Source organism: Protopterus annectens, chromosome 9.part0 (assembly GCF_019279795.1).
Source record: "Protopterus annectens isolate FY-2018-M chromosome 9.part0, PAN1.0, whole genome shotgun sequence".
Classification (NCBI taxonomy): Eukaryota; Metazoa; Chordata; order Ceratodontiformes; family Protopteridae; genus Protopterus; species Protopterus annectens.
The window spans coordinates 729,528,655-729,548,635 of NC_056743.1; the positions used below are offsets into that span (position 1 = coordinate 729,528,655).

Below are 19,981 nucleotides of genomic sequence, written 5' to 3' on the forward strand. Positions count from 1 at the left end.
AAGGGTCTATTTTTAACTTACTGATAGAGCCCAGTTTAGATCTTTAAAAAGTATGTGATGCAAGGGGTCCTTAGAAGAACCGATATAAAAGGACGCCACACATAATGCTTTGCAATGCACTTGGAAGTTAATCCACCAAATCCACGCTATACGCGCACTCTTTTTGACACCTGGGACTTTGGCTTGTTATGTCACCCTGCTGTTCTCACGCTAGTGTTTGGTTTGGAATCCTCAGCATCATTTACTGGCACATCAGAAGGGAATCACTGTACCTTCAGGAGCGTCCCCTCCCCATTGAGTGCCATGTCCATTACCACTCAGACTAAGATGAGCTGTTTTAATGGTGGGGGGTCTGATGGTGGGGTCCTAGAAAAAGTGAAAAGCGAGACAAATTGCTTTTTAAAATTTTTTTGCATGTTGAGGTTTGGGGTAGCAGGTGCAGGTTTGCAGATGGAGAGTGGGAGCTGAACAGGTATGTCGCGTGTCAACACCATTCACTTCTCCAAGCTTTCACCTGGTTGAGGAGCTATAGGTCCTTGAATTTTTTTTTCTGAACACTGAAGACGCTTCAAAATGCAAAACATTTTCAGAGATTGATTTGAAATGGCACATGATTACAAAAAAGCAGCCAGTCTGATTCTGGGACATGTTTTATGATAGGAACAATGCTGATGAATATGCACCCATCTACTCAAGGCACACACAAAGGTTTACCTCATAGCACTCAACAAATCAAGGACAAATCTCTAAGAATCAGGGACAAATCCAGAAATAACCAGGTGCACTTCTAAAATATAATCGCCATCAACTTCAGACAGTGACAGAATAAGAGAAAGTGAATTTAATATAGTCATTAATTCTAAAGTGTACTTCACCAGCTTTTCTCCAAAAGTCACCAGTTTTGGAGGGATTAAGAGGCCATAACTAAAATCTGAGTCAAAATTAGGAAGGTATGATTTACCACCATTGTGGCTCATCCTGAAGTAATTTGATCTCAATGTATCAATACAGGGAGGATGCAGCAGTCCACTGATGCTCCAAAGCCAATTGTCTAGCCAGTTATGATGTGCACATGTGGTGCACACTCAGACACGTGCATAGCCCTGTATAAACCACAACTGAGTTTTGAAAAGCTGGTGATCAAACCCAGGCATGTTTATATCACCCAAGGGGTCAGAAATAAAGTTGGATTTAATGAGGCTGGGGGATCTGTGATGATCATATCTCGCAACAATCACCGATTTGAGGGACATCTCTGATTTTGGCTCAAGCATTTGATTTGTCCCTCCTAATCCTTCTTTAAACTGATGATTTGAAGATAAAAGGGCATGGAATAATTAAAATTACAGACTTATTTTGCTTCATAAAATGCACGTCAATTCACATTCATTTTTTTTCCTGCCAACTTTTCAAGTTAACAATACTCTCAGATGTACAGATTTTCGCAGAATGTCCAGATTTTTGCCTCACATGTTTGGTCTGTTTTTCATAAAATGATGGTTCTGGCAAATTAGTGGCAAATCATCAAAGACTGAAGTTAGAAAATAATGAGACATTTGAGTCTCAGACTTCATACCCTACAGAAGATTAATTCTATCAACATTCTAATCCTGCAAGAGCCAGGTTTAAAAAATGCCCCTATCTTTGGGCCATTGTCCCATTTTTATCTATGGCTTTGTCCATCTTTCTTGCTCTTAGAGGGTGAGAGACACAGTATGATTACAGGACTAATATTTTAAACCGTGTCTCTTATTAGCCCCTGATTATTTCTGGATTTATCTCTTGATTTAGGATATAAATGGTTGAGAGCTGTGATGAACATTTTCTGAGATGCTCATTCCAGAGACATTCTAAATAACATAGACCTGAATTGCCATTCCTGATGGAAATAATACTTTGTGTGCCAGCCATGAAGACTTCCCATAATTTACAGAAAGCCCTTTAGCTAGACTTAGGTTTATTCTCACAACTGTATATGTTGGCCTTCACCCACCTTGTACAAACAAAATGTACACATCTCTTTCCAATAGTAATACTCTTTAAAATTGAAAGAACTGGAGTGCCTTTGGTGGGAGTGACCCATCTGTGGGCATGGCACAAATAGGGGTGTTCCTTAAGTATGGTGTGGGTGGAGTTAAGTGGCACCACAGCAGTACTTCGCCTAGGGCACCGTTTCAGCTAAGGCCAGTCCTGCATGTGTATGGTATATAAGTATTGCTTTAAATGTGCAAAGTCCTGGACTTGTTGAAACTGCTTCGTCAGCATGGTAGGGTACCTCAGTAAGGACTGTCACATAAGATGGAAACTGACACAAACAGAAGACATGTTGTGACTGAGCACAGAGGCAACATAGTCTATAACAGCCTAAAGCGAAAAAAAAAAAAAAAAACGAAACACAATGCACCATTCTCTTCTAGGAATGACATATAAGTTTGTTGGAAGAAATGGAAGTCATGCTGGACATCTAAGGAAACTCAAAAAGAAGAGGAAATAATTACATTGATTAAAGCAGATTAAAAAATGTGAAAAGTAATCAGAAAGCAAAAGTTTAAATTTACAAAAGATCTGCAAGTGCAATTAAGAATGCAGAGACAAAGTATTTATAGATATACTAATGAGTGAGGGCAGGACACAGAAGCAAAACTACGATTTAACAAAAGTTAAGTAAACTGGACAAAAGCAGTTCTGAAGGGCTAGAAGTAGTGAGCAGCTATTTCTCGTTTTTTTTTATAAAAGAGGATGAATGGAAAATACCTAAATCAAAAAGCAGAAATGTTCTGAATTGTGTATGTGATTGGGGGAACTGATCCAAGCCTTTTCACATAAGAAATGATAAAGATAGTCAGGGTGTAAAGGTTTCAGACTGAAGCTACCAGAGAGAGAGAGAGAGAGAGAAAAGAAACGGAGACAGAATCTGTAATCTGAGTGAAAAAAACGAGGACTGCTGTGAAAACTGTGTTTTAACATTTGCTTAAAGACTAGGGTAGTTACTGTAGCTGCTGTCTTTGGAAGGAGTGATGATGAGATGAGAGAAAAAATGTTCTGTGCTGTAGCTAAAGTCTTGCCAAACCAAACCGAAATAGGCTGTATAACACCTTTATTAATATTTCCTGACTCTACGATTCTATGCTGAAATGAATGCACTTGTATGAAAGGACTGTATAATCACTAATTGCTAAAATGTTTTGTTTCTTCCCTTTTATGTGCTGAGAACTGTGGGCCTGCAGGTTCTTCAAGAAGCAAAAAGTTTGTGTTGTAATGTCTATAATGTTGAAAAGAAGCAGTTTGAAGTTTCCTGTCACACTAATAAAGCCACCTAGGTTTCTGTCTGGAATGCTACAATAAAGCACTTTTAGTATCTCAGTTTTCCTGTTTGTCGTGCTGAATTGTAGCAAACCAAGTTTCTCTCTGACATACTGAAGTGAAGCACTTTGAGTACTCCTGCCCGAAAAAAAAAAACAATCGTGCTCTGCACCTCTGAATAAAATTACTCTGCACTGTTTAAAGTTCTTGAACTTCTGTTTTACTTGTAGTGAGTGAATTAGAAGGTTATTGACAGAACTTTGTCACATATGATTGAGATGGTGGGAACTATTAAAATAAACCCATTCTCTGGTCTTGCAATGAATGGTTATTTTGAATGTACTCATGGGCTGTATGAATTGTGAATTAAACTGCATGCTGCAAGTAGCTATATAGGCTGTCAAAACACTGCCATTATGCAAGAACCATATAACATAGAAGTCTGTTCAACAGGACAGCATTCAACATATGGAAGCCCTTCTTGGTTGTCGTGTGGAGCATTTTTTTTGTTTGCTTTGTTTTACAAAGAATGTAGAGGAAAAGCAGAGGGCTATTCAAAACCTGCAGGGCGAGCCCTGGACTTTGAAGAAACATCAATGACAGATTCAGGAAGCACAACAGTCTGAAGCACATGATTAGAGTCAGACGTTTCCCACAGAAAATGAGCCCCCTCTGATTTTGTCAAAGTCTACTCATTAGCTTTTGAGAGGAGAGTGAAAGGAAGGATGACTACCATATAGACTGGGCTAGTGGCTTCACTTTTAAGCAGGGCGTCCCAAAAGGTGTACTTCATCTTGGAGGTGCAACAAGCCAATAATTACATAAACTAAAGGAAGAGGTACTCATCTGCTTGGAGGCAAAGCCAGGAGTACAGACCTCTCAAATGTCACTATTTTGAAAGAATATTCCTATTTTCAGGTGTGATTTACCCCTGCACAAGATGTACCTATTTTTGGAGGTATAGCCATATTTCAAGCCTTGATTTACTCCACACAACTTTCTGAATCCTTCTCATTACATATGACTTTTGTACCTATTACACAGAAAAGGACAGCCCATATCTCCCTTTTCAGAAACAAAAGTAAATGACGTAGTATGGTAGAATTTTGCAACTGAGTTCATTAAAGTCCACAGAAGTTACACTGTCTACTTGATAATGTGCTTATATTTTTCCATCATTTTTGTCATGCTCCGTTTTTTAAACTTGGGCTTCTGAGTAGTATCCCACATTCCTACTGGAAGCAGGAAGAGTTATGTTCGATTTGGCATTCAACGTTTATATAAATTACTTGTCCAGATTTTTGGCAGGATATACCTGCTTTTCAAGAGCCTTTGTTCCCGTTTTCATTTTCTGCACGTTAAAAGGCATGGAGTAGCACTGGCCCAAAGGTTTCATACATTAATTTATACCTATTTATTTATTTATTTTGTTTTATTCTACATTTCTTTACCAGGAAATTCCAGCTGGACATGTGTCCTTTTTCAGTGGAGACTTGGGGAGAAAAGCTCCAATGTCATAAAGTAACATATGTAAAGTACACCATAACAATAGAAATAGTAGGAAATATAACATATGTAAAATACATTATAACAAAAATAGTAGGAAATATAACAATGTTGTACATATAATACATTGAAAGAATTTTAGTTACATTTAAAGTACTGAGGATTGAACAATGCCAATATTTAAGATAAGGAGACACCAAGTTAGACATTTGTGGTGATAATTATTTACATAGCATTATGAGCAGTCAGTGCAAGAGGTGGCCACGGTGGTGCAGCGGTTAGCGTTGCCACCTCACAGCAAGAGGTTCTCCGGTTCGATCCTCGGCTGGGGTGCCTTCTGTGCGGAGTCTGCATGTCCTCCCTGTGGTTGCATGGGTTTCCTCCCACATTCCAAAGACATGCTGTAGGTGGATTGGACACTCTAAATTGGCCCTAGGTGTGAGTGCGTGCATGTGTGTGCCTTCTGAGGAAGGTTGGGCGCTGGGCTGGCAACTTGACACCGTAAAACTCCACTGCCAGTCATGAGTGGACAGGTGATCTGCTATGGCGACCCCTAACTGGGAGAAAGCCGAATGAAGAAGAAGATGAGCAGTCAGTGCAAACCATCCTGTACCCAAATGTACTCCTACTGAGAAAATGGTTCAACTACTTCACAGCTGAAATGCTATTTTGTAGTTCCCTTGAAACACTGAGTCAATGTGCTGGGGTAAAGCACAACCTTCTGTAGAAGGTCATTCTAGGTAGAGATATTCTACAGTTTATGCATTTGTGGACATAAATAAATGGTGGATTCCAAAGGTCCACAGAAGGTGGGAAGAAATGGAGAGAAAAGTCTATCTTTTTTCATAAATAGATGTAGACAATGTCAGGATGACCATAAATAGACACCACCCTACCTTTAACAGAGGATGGCTCAAGCCTATCGGGATCTGGGTCTGAAGACAGTGGTAGAAATAAGGGCTTGAAATACTCGAATACATTAATTTTTAGAAAGTACAGTGGGAGGATCCCACTTTAAGTGAAGCCACGTACAATGCTCAGAAAGTAAATGAAGAAGCCATATTGCCGAACCAACCTCTTAACAGCTTGCGTGTATTGAATCAGGCCACTTACAGGGTACACAAAAAAGAGGAAGACATAGTGAAGCAGCTATTAGCGCCTCATGTTTTTTTTTTTGAGAAAGAATACCAAAGCTGACACATTCTGCTGAAATTCTGTTGTGCTTCTAGTCCCTGTTCTTGTGCTTCCTTACAAACAGCAGTCACTAGCCTTCTTTCCTGCATCTTAGTTACATAAAGTAGCTCAAACAGATTAAATCCTGTGGCTGACTGGAGTACAGCCCTAACAGCAGGAAGTAGGAGTAGGCTAGTACAAGGGGCATTTTTTCAATAATTGTATTTATTGGGGGGGGGGGGGGCAAGCAACACAAAATATTTCAATAGCTGAAAAAACCCTGGTCAGAAGAACCTTTTTAGGATCAGTTCATTAATTTTTTTTCTCTCCCTAGGTGACTGTCCAACATTACTGTGTATGTCCCAGCTTTATTACTGTCTCAAAAATGTCCAGTAAGATTAGAAAAGAAATTTGCATTGTAAAGTAGTGCTGAGGAAACAGGAAGCACTGATGATTTTGAAATATAGCACATCTCACCCTAATGGAATGAATGCTGAATTACAATGGAAGTATCTGATTTAATTATTTAACTTTTAATGTGGATTGGTCAGGTTTAATTGGCATGCTTCTTATAATATTTAAGTTGTTGGATTTCTTTTCTTTTGCAATACCCTGAAGGCACTTCTGTCTAGGTGACTATTGTTAAACAATGTGTGCTGAAATTTATAAAGTTGTTTCTGCTAATGAGACAGCCTACTACCCGAATGATGACTGTCATTAGGGCTGTACTCCAGTCGGCCAGAGGATTCACTCTGTTTGAGCTACTTCATGTAAAACACCTCAGCTATCCATTACACTTAGTTGATGAAATGTGAGAACAAGAAGCTGTGCCTCTCACAACAGTTCGAGAACATGTACCTGAGATGTAGGAAAGAAGGCCACTGGTTCTGCTGTTTTTTTCAGGAAGCACATGGAGCAGGCACAGGAAACACAACATAATTAGAGCAGAATGTTAAAGTGAAGATCTTTCACCAAGAGGATACGGTGCTACTCCTTTTACTCATAGTGGGAAACAATCCCTAATGCAAACTAAGACCTATACAAGAGAAACTGGGGAAGTAAACTACAACATTAGATAACCTGACAAGAAAACAAGAACAAGTATATCATGTTAATATGCCGAAACCATAGGCAGACCAGGAAGTTCCTAAGTTCTGGATCAAGCCAAGACAGAGAGCCTATTCTATAAATGCAGACAACTGAAACCTTATTAATTCAAAAACAGAGAGAGGTTAATACATTTGGAGAACTGATCTGACTAAATCTGATGATGTCTAAGATCCCCAAAGCCAGAAGGAACGCTAGCAGTAAAAAAATACAGAAAATGTTAGAGAATCTCACAGTGTCTGCAACCGAGTACTAATGACACCAAAGCAAGACTGCACCATTATGTTTTACAATGACTCTTGTAAAATTAAAGCCATCTCAAAAGTTGATACCTACACCCTGACAAGGGTAGAAATGTTGAAAAATGACTGGGAAAAGCCCTGCACCAGACTACCCTAAACCTAATGAAGTGTTGCTGGCAAATTTACTTAACCAAACAGGGTAAGAAAAAATACCTTCTTCAATGCAGATTGGCTGTTTCAATAGAAGATATTACCTTTTTGGCCTACATGGAGTCTCAGTCATGTTGCACAAGTTAAAGGACAATGCCCTAAAACTCCAGAAGGTATGCTGCTGCATAATTTAACAATGTCACAATCTATACAGAAGACCAAGAAACACACATTTCCAAGGTTCAAGCCATTCAAAATTCCATCTGGACAAAAGGTTTGATGGCTAACCCCATCAAGCACACCATGGTATTGCTGAAGCCAAATACCCAAGTCAGACCCTAGGAAGGGGCATGAACTTATTACAGTCGAGTGCACCTCCAAGCATTTCTGCAGTTACCTCAAATATTGCTTGTTCATATCTGCATTATCAATTCCAAAACCATGCTACATACAAGGAATCAGAAGATTTCATCTTAAAGCATACATAATGACAAACGCAACTGTATTAATATTTGACATCTGTCTAATCCGGCTAAAGAGATATAGAACATTATTTGTATACTGTTTATTTATATTATAACAATTTTCATATTTTTCTAAATATCTCAACATTGAAGTAACACAGAAAGAACTACCTAGCCTCATATGAAAGCTCACAGCTGTATGAAGAAAATCCTGCTGGCAGTATGTGCCTTGATTGAATGGTTACTAAGATATCATAGGCTGTTTATATAAAATTAATAATTAATATCACTCCCTTTACTTTGGCTTATAAAATCTAGTTTAAAGCATCAAACTGAATGAATGCAGCTACTGTAAAGATTAATTTATCCTGAATAGTTTGTCATTTACAGTTTTCTAGTAACATTTATGGTTCCAGAGATTTGAACATTTGTTGAAACTGTAACGTGATAACTTCATTTTTTTTAAGGATCAAGCCATGGAAGTTAACAGTACACACTCAAAAGAGCTGTACTTGGGGGAACGAGTTAAACATCAGGAAGGAACGCTGAATCCATATGGAATTGGCTTAGACTACATACTGAAAAAGCAAGCCCAGGCATTCTTAAGGTTTGGCAGTTACTAAAAATAGTTCATTCTACCCTTTGCAACCCTAGCTTGCATACTGACAGACCTACTAACTAAACCAAGGGTTTCCATACAGGTTCAGTGATCCGATGCAGCTAAGCCTTTTGTTTCAGAGTGTATTGTGTGCACAGCCCATATCAATCATCACCAGTTTTAGTAAGGAAATCATATAGCAGGATGAACATCTGAGGCAGGAATAAGGAATGTGTTACCTAGGAAATTCAAGAGTACCACATCTGTTACATAATCTGAAAATTCTTATCACAAAAGGACTAAATATGCTACAGTTGAGAAGGAATGTCTACCCATAAAATGTGTCATCACTACACTGTAGTATTACTTCCTGGATAATCAGCCTGTTCAAGTCATATCAAGCAGATGGCCTCTTCAGACAGCATGCTTTGATGACATGAGTTGCCTGACCCCATGGGTCTGAGCTGGGGAGGGATGTATAACACAGTACTGTAATTGCTCCATCATCACTGCTATAGAGCTCTGATCACCACTATATAGCTCCTAATTTTCTGGGATGCAATTAGCCAGTACTACCTTACAAAGGAGGTTGTGTGTCTTTCGGCTTTTCCCGGTTAGGGATCGCCACAGCGGAACTCCTGTCCGCTAATGATTGGTAGTTGATTTTTACGTGCCGAGTTACCAGCCCTAATGCACAACCTTCAACGAAGGTACGCCCAACCACGCTTGTCTCCACGCAGAAGACGCTCTAGCTGAGAATCGAACCGGACAGCGTCTTACTGTGAGGCAACAACACTACTGCAGCACCACCACCGCGGGTTACCTTACAAAGGAGGTTAGAACCTCAAAATGCTTTGTGCAATTTGAAATGTAGTGACCTAAAAAAATGGCATTGCCAGAGAACTTTCTGGAAGCTAGTTAGGTTGTAAAGGTTTAAAAAAGAAACTAGTAGAAAGACAGAGAGAGAGAGAGAGAGACACACACACACACACACACACACACACACACACACACACACACAAGACAGAGCGTGTATAACTGGAGGATATAGAAAGATTGCTACTGTGAAAACTGTGAGTTTTGTTTAAGCTTAATGAAAAAAAAAACGGACTCCTGTTTTAAAACAGTTCTGGCTGCTACATTTAGAAGAAGCTGATCCAAACTGAAAATTTCAGTATGTAGTTCATGCACAGCTGTTAAGAGAGTCTAGAAGTTGTACAAGATGACTAAAAAACACTTTTGGTACTATTTTATGGCTGAAAGGTACTCTGTTGAAACATGAATTGGTTTTAAAGGTCTGTATAAACATTGATCCAAGTGTACAAAACTAATAGGCTGTGTTCTTGATTTTCTAGCTTGTGTGCTGCAAACTTTGGACTTACAGGCATTACATCAATAAAAAATGTGTGCTATTTTACCTTTGTGTCTGTTGTGCTGTAAACAATCAGTTTATGTTTCCCATTTGTAATACTGAAATGAAGCAGTCTGAGTTTCTGTCTGAAATGCTGAAGTGACATAGTATGAGTTTCTTGCCTGATAAAATCCCATCTTGCTCAGTGAGTCAGAATAAAAGCTAAACCACACTTGCACTGTTTAAAGTACTTGTCTGAACTGTACACAACCTGTTATTAAATGAACTTTGTCACAACAGATGCTCACACTTTACCTTAGCGTGATGCAGTCAGTTCTTGTATATATCAAGGTATGTATACATAATAGCTAGTTTAGGACGGGTTATGGAGTATTTAGTCAAAGACACGGCTGCACAACTGTTAGTGTATGACTAGGACAATTTTAATATGTGTCTATAACTGGTAGGCCTTATCTTAAGAGGGACCCAAGTTTGCTAAATTGCAGGCAGAAAACATAGAGTTACTGTGTTTAACCAGTGACATAGGAATATGGACCAGATGGTGAGTGGATAGTCTAAGACTCCACTGTCAAGATCTCCAAATATTAGTGTCAGACAAAGATAAGGTAGTAAAAATGTTTATTCACTAAGCATAATTGTATGAAACTGAAGTAGTGGATGAATTCAAGTCATTACCTCTCAACCACTGAATATTAAAAATCCTAGTGGTGATGTTTAAAAATCATAGCAGAGGATCCAAAACAAGAGCACATTTTGTTGTAATAGTATGTCTTTAGATACAAGACACCCATATAGTCACTGATATAGAATCATTTTATAGGCTTATTTCGGCTATTTATGAACATATATACTCTTGATCAGGTCTGTATTTCTAAGGAAAATCAGAAGAAAATCAGTAAATCTAGGAGAAGCATGGCAAAAATTTTAAACCAAAAATCATTGCACTGTGTCTAAATCATAGCAGTTGAGAAGTATGTTCAAGCCTGTCAAGGTCACATACAGAAAGACAGGGGGGAGTAAAAGCAAAATGGAAGATTCTATTATAAACTTCTTCAAAGCAACTTTGAAGTGGTGAGGCCAGAGTAGTAAAAATAACATCATCTGGATTATGGCTTCAATGCCCAGGGAGATTGTCTTTTTTTTTACTTCTCATAATAAGTTATGTGCCCTAGCCAGCCAGCTCCAGTAGTGTAGAGGGACAAAACCCTGACCTCATCCCAAGAGACCTGAGTTTGACTGGTGTCTCATGTGTTTAAGGAAACTAACTGGGAATGGTGGGCATCATCCTGAGGGAGAGGGTGGAGTACATCAGGCTTCATACTGCTGAAGTCCCTCTAAGAAGGGGCAGCATTCTGTAAGCATTATGATGGATGGCTTACAGCCCACAAAACCACCATCTGGTGTTAGCCCTCATTAAAAAGTGCATGATAGTGTGTACTCACTCTGGGTAGTTGTTGTAAGTCCCCAAAGGGTGGGGTTAGGCCATTCAAATGTCTTCATATCCAAGATGCCACTAAGGACATAATCGATCCTCGTGGCTACCTGAATAACTCCTTTGGACAGCTCTTGCTCTATAGTTGTGGGAACGTCCCCACCAAGGACGATCAAATGGGACTGAGTCTGTTTGAGGAAGGCATGAAAGCTGGCAGGTATGCAGGCAAAAAGAACACAGGACAGAAAAAAAGATATATATCCTGAAACTAAGGCACTTGTATCAAAATATACCACAACCTCTCCTTTTGAATAAAACATAACTGATATGTGTCATCTCACACTTCAGTAGGCATTTTTAAACTTAGTCCCCTTACTGGATGGAGGCTCTACATAACCTGAATGAAACAAACACCATCTACACTGCCCTGGCCTCCAACACTAGAACACCACTCTTTTCCAATACATTAAAGTGGGGAAGGGAGGCGAGATGAAAACCCCTACAACATCCAGTAAGCTAAGAAAACCATAGTCAATGACAACTAACACTATGCAATGGCAATGCTGTACTAAGCGCCTGTAGCATTCTGATAAGGATCCCACACAATTCTGCAATTTCATGAAAGACACTTTTAGTCTTGCTGAAAAAAAACACATTTAGCACAGGGATTTCAGTAAACTGTTTTTTTTTATAATTTTGCTTGGTGGCAAGTCTCCTCAACAAGCAAGCTCACACACACACTATACTTTTGGAACATTTTCATATAAATACAATATATAAAACACACACACACACATACATAAATATATATATATATATATATATATATATATATATATATATATATATATATATATATATGTGTGTGTGTTTGTGTGTCTATGTATGTGCTTGTGTGTGTGTACATGTGTATGTATCTATACATGTCAGGGTTCAGGGGTGTGGGGGCTTTCCCCCATGCTGGGAGGTTCAGAGGGCTTGCCCCCTGTAAAAAAAATATTTCTGTATTTTAAGACCTTGAGAGTATAATTGTTTTGACTTGAGACCTTCCAAGCTTTTAATAATTTAGGTTTGCTTAACTGCATGTCAGTTAAATGATGTACAATATTATCCTAGCATATCCTTACACAGTTCATGGCATAAACCCTGTTTCTACTTCTTCCTCATGCTGACACTACAATATAAATTGTCTGGTCCCTCAGTTCTGAAAAGTATACCATGTGGCACCCATTCTCTGGAGTCCTTCACTGCCATCTTCTATTCCCAAAGCATAGCCTACATAAAATTGTACCCCAAGGCCAAATACTCCTGCCACATTATCTGACACTGCCAGCACCTGCAACCTCATATTTTCTACACTTGTCTTCATTAATATCTTTAAGCTATATTGGATTTTTTTTCTCTCTATCTCTCTTTTCACATATCTTTGTATTTCATTTTTGAGGGGTGCAATACAGTTGTTTGTGGACTTTTTCATCACAGTCAAGCTGTCTGCAACCAGTTTTGCAAAAGCAAATAGCTTGAATAGTATTTCTGTGACTGAACTTGCCTCCACTCCTCAACAGTGCAAATGTGCAAGGGGAGGGCCACCTTAATTAATATAAGGACAGGTTATGTAAAGGATGACATTCATTGGTTTAGTTGCAGACAATAAGTTTGTAGTGAAGTAGTCCATCACTAAATATGCAAGTTTCTTTTAGTGTTCCTCTACAAGTACATCTAACCTGTGCAAATGTAATGGCTAGCTTTAGCATTGTAGTTTTTGTTGTTATGATGAATACTGTTTTATTAACAGAATCTCTTGCACTGGATGTTTCCAGTTTCATTTGCATTTTTCCTGGGCAGTAGCTGAAGAAATCCAATTACTGGTTTACCAAGTGACTACGTAAATAAATAAGTAAATATGAAAGATTTAAGCAGACCAAAAACAGAATTAAAAAAAACACTAAAGCTCGTTAAGATGACAACATCACACATGTTCAATGTTTATATCATAAAAGCAAAGGAATTAACATATTTGTTAGTCCACTGCGATTTGCCAGTCCTGCCTAACAATGTTTCCAAATGGCATCCATTCTTCATGCCAATGTCTAAAACAAATTTATGTGATAAAAGATGCGCGTTTCTAATATGCTTTCAATTGAAAAGGGTTATCCTTTAACCCTGCACACTTTACTTGGTACTGCATGTATTCTGCATCTACCAAAGTGTGTTTTCAAGTCATTTTACTAGAGAAATCAAAGAAAATTTATTGAATCATATAGGTATTTATTAATTCTAAATTGTTTTTCATAATGGTAGTCTCAAATATGTGCAATGGCACCCAGAGGAAAAAGTTACTTTACCATCCATTTAGATGCTCATTTCAGGTACAGGATGGGCAGGTTATGTAAACTTTCTACTTCAAAATGAAAACTTCCAGGTATATAAATTAAGCATTCGAAAACTTTTCATATGTAAAAAGCACTATGACATTTAGGTTGTTGGGTACGAATATACATTTTCTAATACATTTTAATAGTTTTTGAATTTATTACATCCTTAAATTTAAATGTCAGGATTTACATGCAGTACAAATGCCCTGAGGACATCCACTTTAGTTAACTAAAAAAAAAAAAAAAAAAATGGTTTGATGTTAATATTTTGTTTGGGTCACGTCTCTCCTTTTACAGTAAGTGCATTTACCCATTCATAAGCTAATAAATAACATACCAACCTTAAGATAATTATGCTTTTGTGATATGTCCTTCTCCACGCAGTGACTTTATACAGATATCTGTGTTTGTACTTGTTTGCTGACTAGGTGATCAAGGGCTAACCCAGCTTTATTGTTGTTGTTGTCATTATTATTATTAATCATCATCATAAAATGTAAACATAAGAAACAGTGCCAAAATAAGGGATAATATGGGCTATATTTAATTCCCAAAAACAAATGACTAAAGCAAATTATAATTACAAAAACACTTAAGCAAACTTAATAACTTAATATACAGTAGAAGCACAGCTACACAGTTAAGTCAGGAGCCGGTGGCTAAACACAGTGACCACGCAAGAAAGTCAAAAGAGCTGTGTATCTCAGGATTTTATCACAAAGCACTAAAGTCTGTCCCTTAAGATAAAAGTTTCCATGTTGTTTTTATTAGCCCAGTCAAAGCAAAGCTAGACATATTGACAAATGGACTACATAGTAGTAGATGATGTACAATCCAATGGTTGTTAGCAACATCTGATTATACTGCATAGTGTTGACATCCCTCCCCGGAAAAAAAATGCCATAAGGAAACCAGCTGCCCAAAATTTTTAGCACTATTCAAAAATGATTAAAAACTACATGCAGGACAGATAGGTCAGCGATTTCTGGCTGCATCTTTGATGGTAATTTCGTTAGTGAGTGATTTAGCCTTCATCCGGTATCAGCAACTTTTTAGTACAAAAGCTTCCAGTATTTCCAAGCTTTTGAATGAAATAGTGTTTCTGTGGCTAGAGCAAGTAGCTAAAATGCTACCTGTAAGACAGAAACCATAATTTGGAAGCATGAAGTAAAAAGTGAAAGTATAAATCTTTTCTTTCAGGGTTACTCACATTCTGCTTGCTAAGTAGTCATAGTACTATGTAAACAGTAAAAAGACATCAGCATGAGTCACTTTTCCTGACAACATTCGTACACACAGAACATTTTCCTGAACTGCATTCAATGAAACCTAATTTTAATTAAGGTTTCCTTCTTAACCATAGCATCAGCATGTTGATTATAGTCAGTAATAAGATATGCTTTCCATGGGCTGTGCCTATACACTGCACAGTTAATAACGTCATGTAGAACTGACAGTGCACTACGTTTGATTTTGTTAATGTTAAAAAAAACAGAGTACTAAAAGATTTCAGCACAGTGTTGCAGTAGAGTCAAACTGAAATTGAGTCTTGTGGGAAATGGCAAAAGATCTGTTTGAGAACTGACATAGAAGCAAGGAGGCAAAATACCAGGAATCACCTAGTTAAACTTCAGGAGAGGTCAGAGATCTAGCAGCTGTGATTCAGTGGCAGGATGTATAGAGAAGTGCACTCATGTTAATAGAAACAAACAATTGGCCAGGTGATCTACAAACACCTGCATTGTCAACTAAGATAGTTATGTGCATCACAAGTAACATGAAATAGTCGATAAACCAGAAGCCAAAGAAAAGATATATGAAATGCACAATCAGCTTGTAATTAACAGAAAGATAAAATACTTCCTGATTCAGTACAAGACAATGACACAGCTACCTATGAATCAAGCACTATTTATAGTGGTAATTACTAAATATTCTCACAAGGCATCAAAAACCTGTAGAAACTCACAAGAAAAAAAGCAATTTTATTTGGGATTCAAAAATAGGCCACTAATAAAAGAAACTCAAGAGAGCCAAAAGTATTTGGTGAACAACAGATGGGCGATGCGCAATATAAGAGCAGCAACAAACACAGGGCTCTTTAGTATTACTGCAAATAATACATCTTTTGCTTGGGACAGTCCTAACATTTAAAAAAGACTTTCAAAACATATTTTGGAAGGTACATTTTCACTGAGATGATGGTGGCAAAAGTCTCTGAGGACTGAAACACTACCAGCAAGGACAAAAAGTGCATAACCAGAAAAACTACTTGCAAAGATGAATGTGAATTGTAAAGTACCAGTTGTGAAAGATAATGAGTTTCCAGCTTTCAACAGACAAAGTGACAAAAAAGACCCTTTTCTGCTGACTGCTTCTTTGTAGTTGTGTACGATCTTCTGAAGGGAATTGACATGAGCTGTTGTCCAGCTTCAGCACAGTACTGAGGGCTTCTAAAACCAGGTTTCATTAAGAAACATTTTATCACAATACAGGAAATTTACAATTATTATAGGATCTGGGTAAATGTGTTGTGAGTATCAGCACCAGTACTTTAAAATGATTACTAAACGTTCATCTGGTTAACCACGTACAGACTAAAATGGAGTTTTAACCACATAACTTTCCCACTCTAGTCCAGATGCACAGCTTAGATTAATTGTTATGTAAATGTGGGAAAACTCTGAATAGCAATTAACTTTATTGAAAACAAACAGCAATTTTAGTTGCTGCAGTAGCTGTCATATACTCTTCCAGGCAGTAGTTTCACAATGGTGCAATAAAAATGCACTATCCCCATTTCTGTCTAAACTACAGACATGAGTTCTGGGGAATTACACTCACACCTTAAACAAAAAGTAAGTTTTTCACTTTTTTAGGAATGCCTGCTTTGTACTTATCTACCCCCTGTAGATGACCAGAAGGTACTAATAAGAGGTACCTTCTTATCATCTCCCTCACTAGACACCAGCCGAACCAAAACTATACAGAATAGCCAGCACTGACACTGGCCCTGTATGTACAGACAAGGTTTTCAGTTACAGATGCTGCTGGATCCTAATCTTTCACCACGACTAAATTTAGACTGCAGCTGGGGTGAACTTAGGAAGAAAGTTTCACTTATCCAAGCATGTGGTGAAATCATGCAACATGATGCCACGTGAAGCAGTGGGAGCAGAACCCCCAAATTATATCTTGTTTAGCTGAGAAAAAATAAAGGACAAGAACTAGTCACTGAGGATGGACAATGTAGAATAGAATGGCTTAATTGATGAAATACAATGCCAATACATAAACAACACAATTTTGTAATATTAAAAATGCAGTATGCTCAGAGTTTGGGGGGTCACTTGTTTCCATGTAACATTACATGTTATGTTTGTTTCAAATAACTGTAGAGAAGCTATCAATGTGTCCTATTAGATCATACACTGCCTGGATAAAACTGTGTGTGTGGGGGGGGGGGGGGAGCTCAAGCATTCATGCTACTTTTGCAATTTATCAACATAAACTAAATAATTCTGTGAGAAAGCCATCAATCTGTGCTATATCACTTGATATTACACATGATCCATTCAGTCACACATTCATGCTTCTTTCTTCTAAAAGAAACCTGAATAAACAACAACATAACAGTACACTGTTTGTCTCCAAGGGAATAATTCACCATAGTCACTTACCATCACTGACATATCCCTTTCATCCTTGAACTCTGGGAGTGTCTCTACACAGAAAATCACAATCGATATGAGGATTACCATCACAGATATAATAGCGATGATTCTGGCTGCTGAGGAGCTCTCTGGATACTCAAACAGCAGCCAGATCTGCCTTTGGAACTCTGCCTCAGGCAACGGTCTCTCTTCTTCTTTTGGAAAGCCTTCATCCATTCTGAATTTCATCAGTGCCTCATCTCCAAGTTCATAGAATTTCAATTCCTCCATAAAGACATCCAAGGGGACATTTGGGGGTCTCTTTAGCCTGCCTCCAGACTGGTAATAGTAAAGAATAGCATCAAAACATGGTCTGTTCCTGTCAAAAAAATATTCATTCCTCAGTGGGTCAAAGAAATGAATCCTTCGATGAGGGTCACCGAGTAAGGTATCAGGGAATTGGGCCAATGTCTTTAGTTGGGTCTCGAACCTGAGGCCAGAGACATTGATTACCACCCGTTCACAGCAATCCTTCTCTTTGCAGGTTTCAAACTTTCCCTTGAACACAAGGGGGTAGCTGTCTGTTATCCCATCTGCTGTTGAGTTTTCCATGGCTTTACCTTCAGGAAGATCGCAGCACCAAGAAATGCATAGTTCCACCTAGGACAAGGACTTCTTTTCTCAAAACCACTTATTTGAGAAATACCCTCCACTGATTCTTCTGTATTCACCCACTTCCTCTTCAACTCCCTTTAATACTTTTTCTTGTCTAATCTGATTACTTGTTAATAAAATCAGAGACTTTCTTTCATCAAATATCAATAGATTGCTTCACTTATGTCCTATTTCTCAGTTCTTATGTGCTCTTCTTCACATATATGATTCTGCTTCTCTTTCAATAGCTTGTAACTCCTCCTCCCATCAACACACTAGAATGCACGTTTGTATTTTCTTTGTGGCTTCTCTTCCCTTTCATAGCTTTCTGTCTTTGTCAGCTTACTAGTTTGCTGTGTTGCATTTTTGTCTCTTCCAGCTGTTTTCTTTCTGCTCTTGTCCTGCTTCAGTGTAAGGCTACCTGCTGCTTCTGTCTGCTCTCTTTCCAAATCTACAGCAAAGGAGAGAGAGTTCAGCAATCTGTTCTGTAAACACTTTCTGAGATCCAGAGGGTATCGGATTCTCCCAACTGCAAAGCCTCTGGGTTGAGTGCTAAATAAAAATATACATCTGCAGCACCTCCCACTTAACCCTTCCAAATCCATAAACCAGCTGGGTTCTGATTTCTTTGGTGATGCAATCAAAGCAAAAGATGCAGCTAACTTAACAAGCTTAGTTTTCAGGGGATTTTAAGGACGCTTGGGAATGTAAGTTTTGCGACTTCTCAAATTATCAGTGCTGTATCTCTTTCTTCGTTCATATGTGTAATATCTGACAGCTCAGAAAAAGAACAGAAAGTGCAGAAAAAAGGCCATTTATTCAACAAGTGTAGCCTAAAAGTCTGCAGTGCATTTCACTCATTTGTATGCCTCCTTTTTGCTTGTTCAGGACTACATGACAGTTAAAATACATATATAATGCTAACCCACTTCACTTTGCTGTCATCCTCTAATTTAAATTATACTCTTCTTTCTTTACAAGTCTGATACTTTTATTTGCATTAATGAAAAAAAATCAAACATTTATCTGTGTATTTAATCAGATGTGTAAGCTCCTTGGTTGTGGCTCAGTAATTCAGTTTCCTCTTCAGCGATGCTTTCAAGTGGCTAGTGAAGGAGTTGCAGTTTGCCATGCAGGTACTGTGTTTTACACTGGTAGCATTTATTTATTTTTTTCCTTCCAGTGTGAGGCTCTTTTCTAACCTCTAGCCACTTCTATCTCTCTCTCTCTCTCTATTTTTGTCCTTGAATACCTTGATTTCATTCTAGGATCATGCTGATGGACTGACTGGCTACTCAAAACTTTCCACTTATATACTACAATCACCCTTGTGGCTTGGATCATGACTAAAACTGGTTCATGATGATTACTTTACTTACTTGGTTAATTAAATAGTTATCAAACAATTAAAAAATAAAATATAGAAAAGAAAGCATATATACACCATCCATATAAGGGTTCCAGCTGTATGTTTGAGTACCGTAGCTGCAATACTTGCAATTCTAAGAATTTAAGTGCCATTAAGAGGAAATACACTAACTCCAAAATGGCTGTATCACTGAGTATCCCCCCACACATTTACAAAGTACAGTAATCTACAAGTTAGTAAATATGTGTAGTGAGGGTGTTGGCTGTGCACAGGAGCGGCCTTAGGTCAACTGGTGCCCTAGTCAAAAGGGCTCCACAGCGCCCCCCCCACCACACTACCTGGTGCCCCCATCCTTGTCTACCTACACCAAATAAATACTGGAAAAGCGCTCCTGCTAGACCGACGCCCTAGGCGGCCACCTAGTTGGCCTATGCCTAAGGCCGGCTATGACTGTGCAAGGGTTCTTGCCTCCCTTCAAAAGATGATTTAAATGTGAAACAGCACCTTGTGACATTCACTGTTACTGACATTAAATCACAAAAATTCCTATAGTTACAGGACTAGTAGTATCACGTCTCAAACA

At 38.3% G+C, this 19,981-nt stretch overlaps 1 protein-coding gene across 1 annotated transcript in view; it reads right to left on the reverse strand.

Annotated features, from left to right (window-relative positions):
• The window catches only part of LOC122811486 (potassium voltage-gated channel subfamily A member 7-like), a 442,112-nt gene extending 423,563 nt beyond the window's left edge, over positions 1 to 18,549 (reverse strand). The window contains exon 1 of the mRNA XM_044083352.1: positions 17,403 to 18,549. Coding sequence (XP_043939287.1) covers positions 17,403 to 17,987 — 585 coding nt within the window. The 5' untranslated portion in view covers positions 17,988 to 18,549. The remainder of the gene's footprint in view (positions 1 to 17,402) is intronic.
• Between the last annotated feature and the right edge of the window lie 1,432 nt (positions 18,550 to 19,981).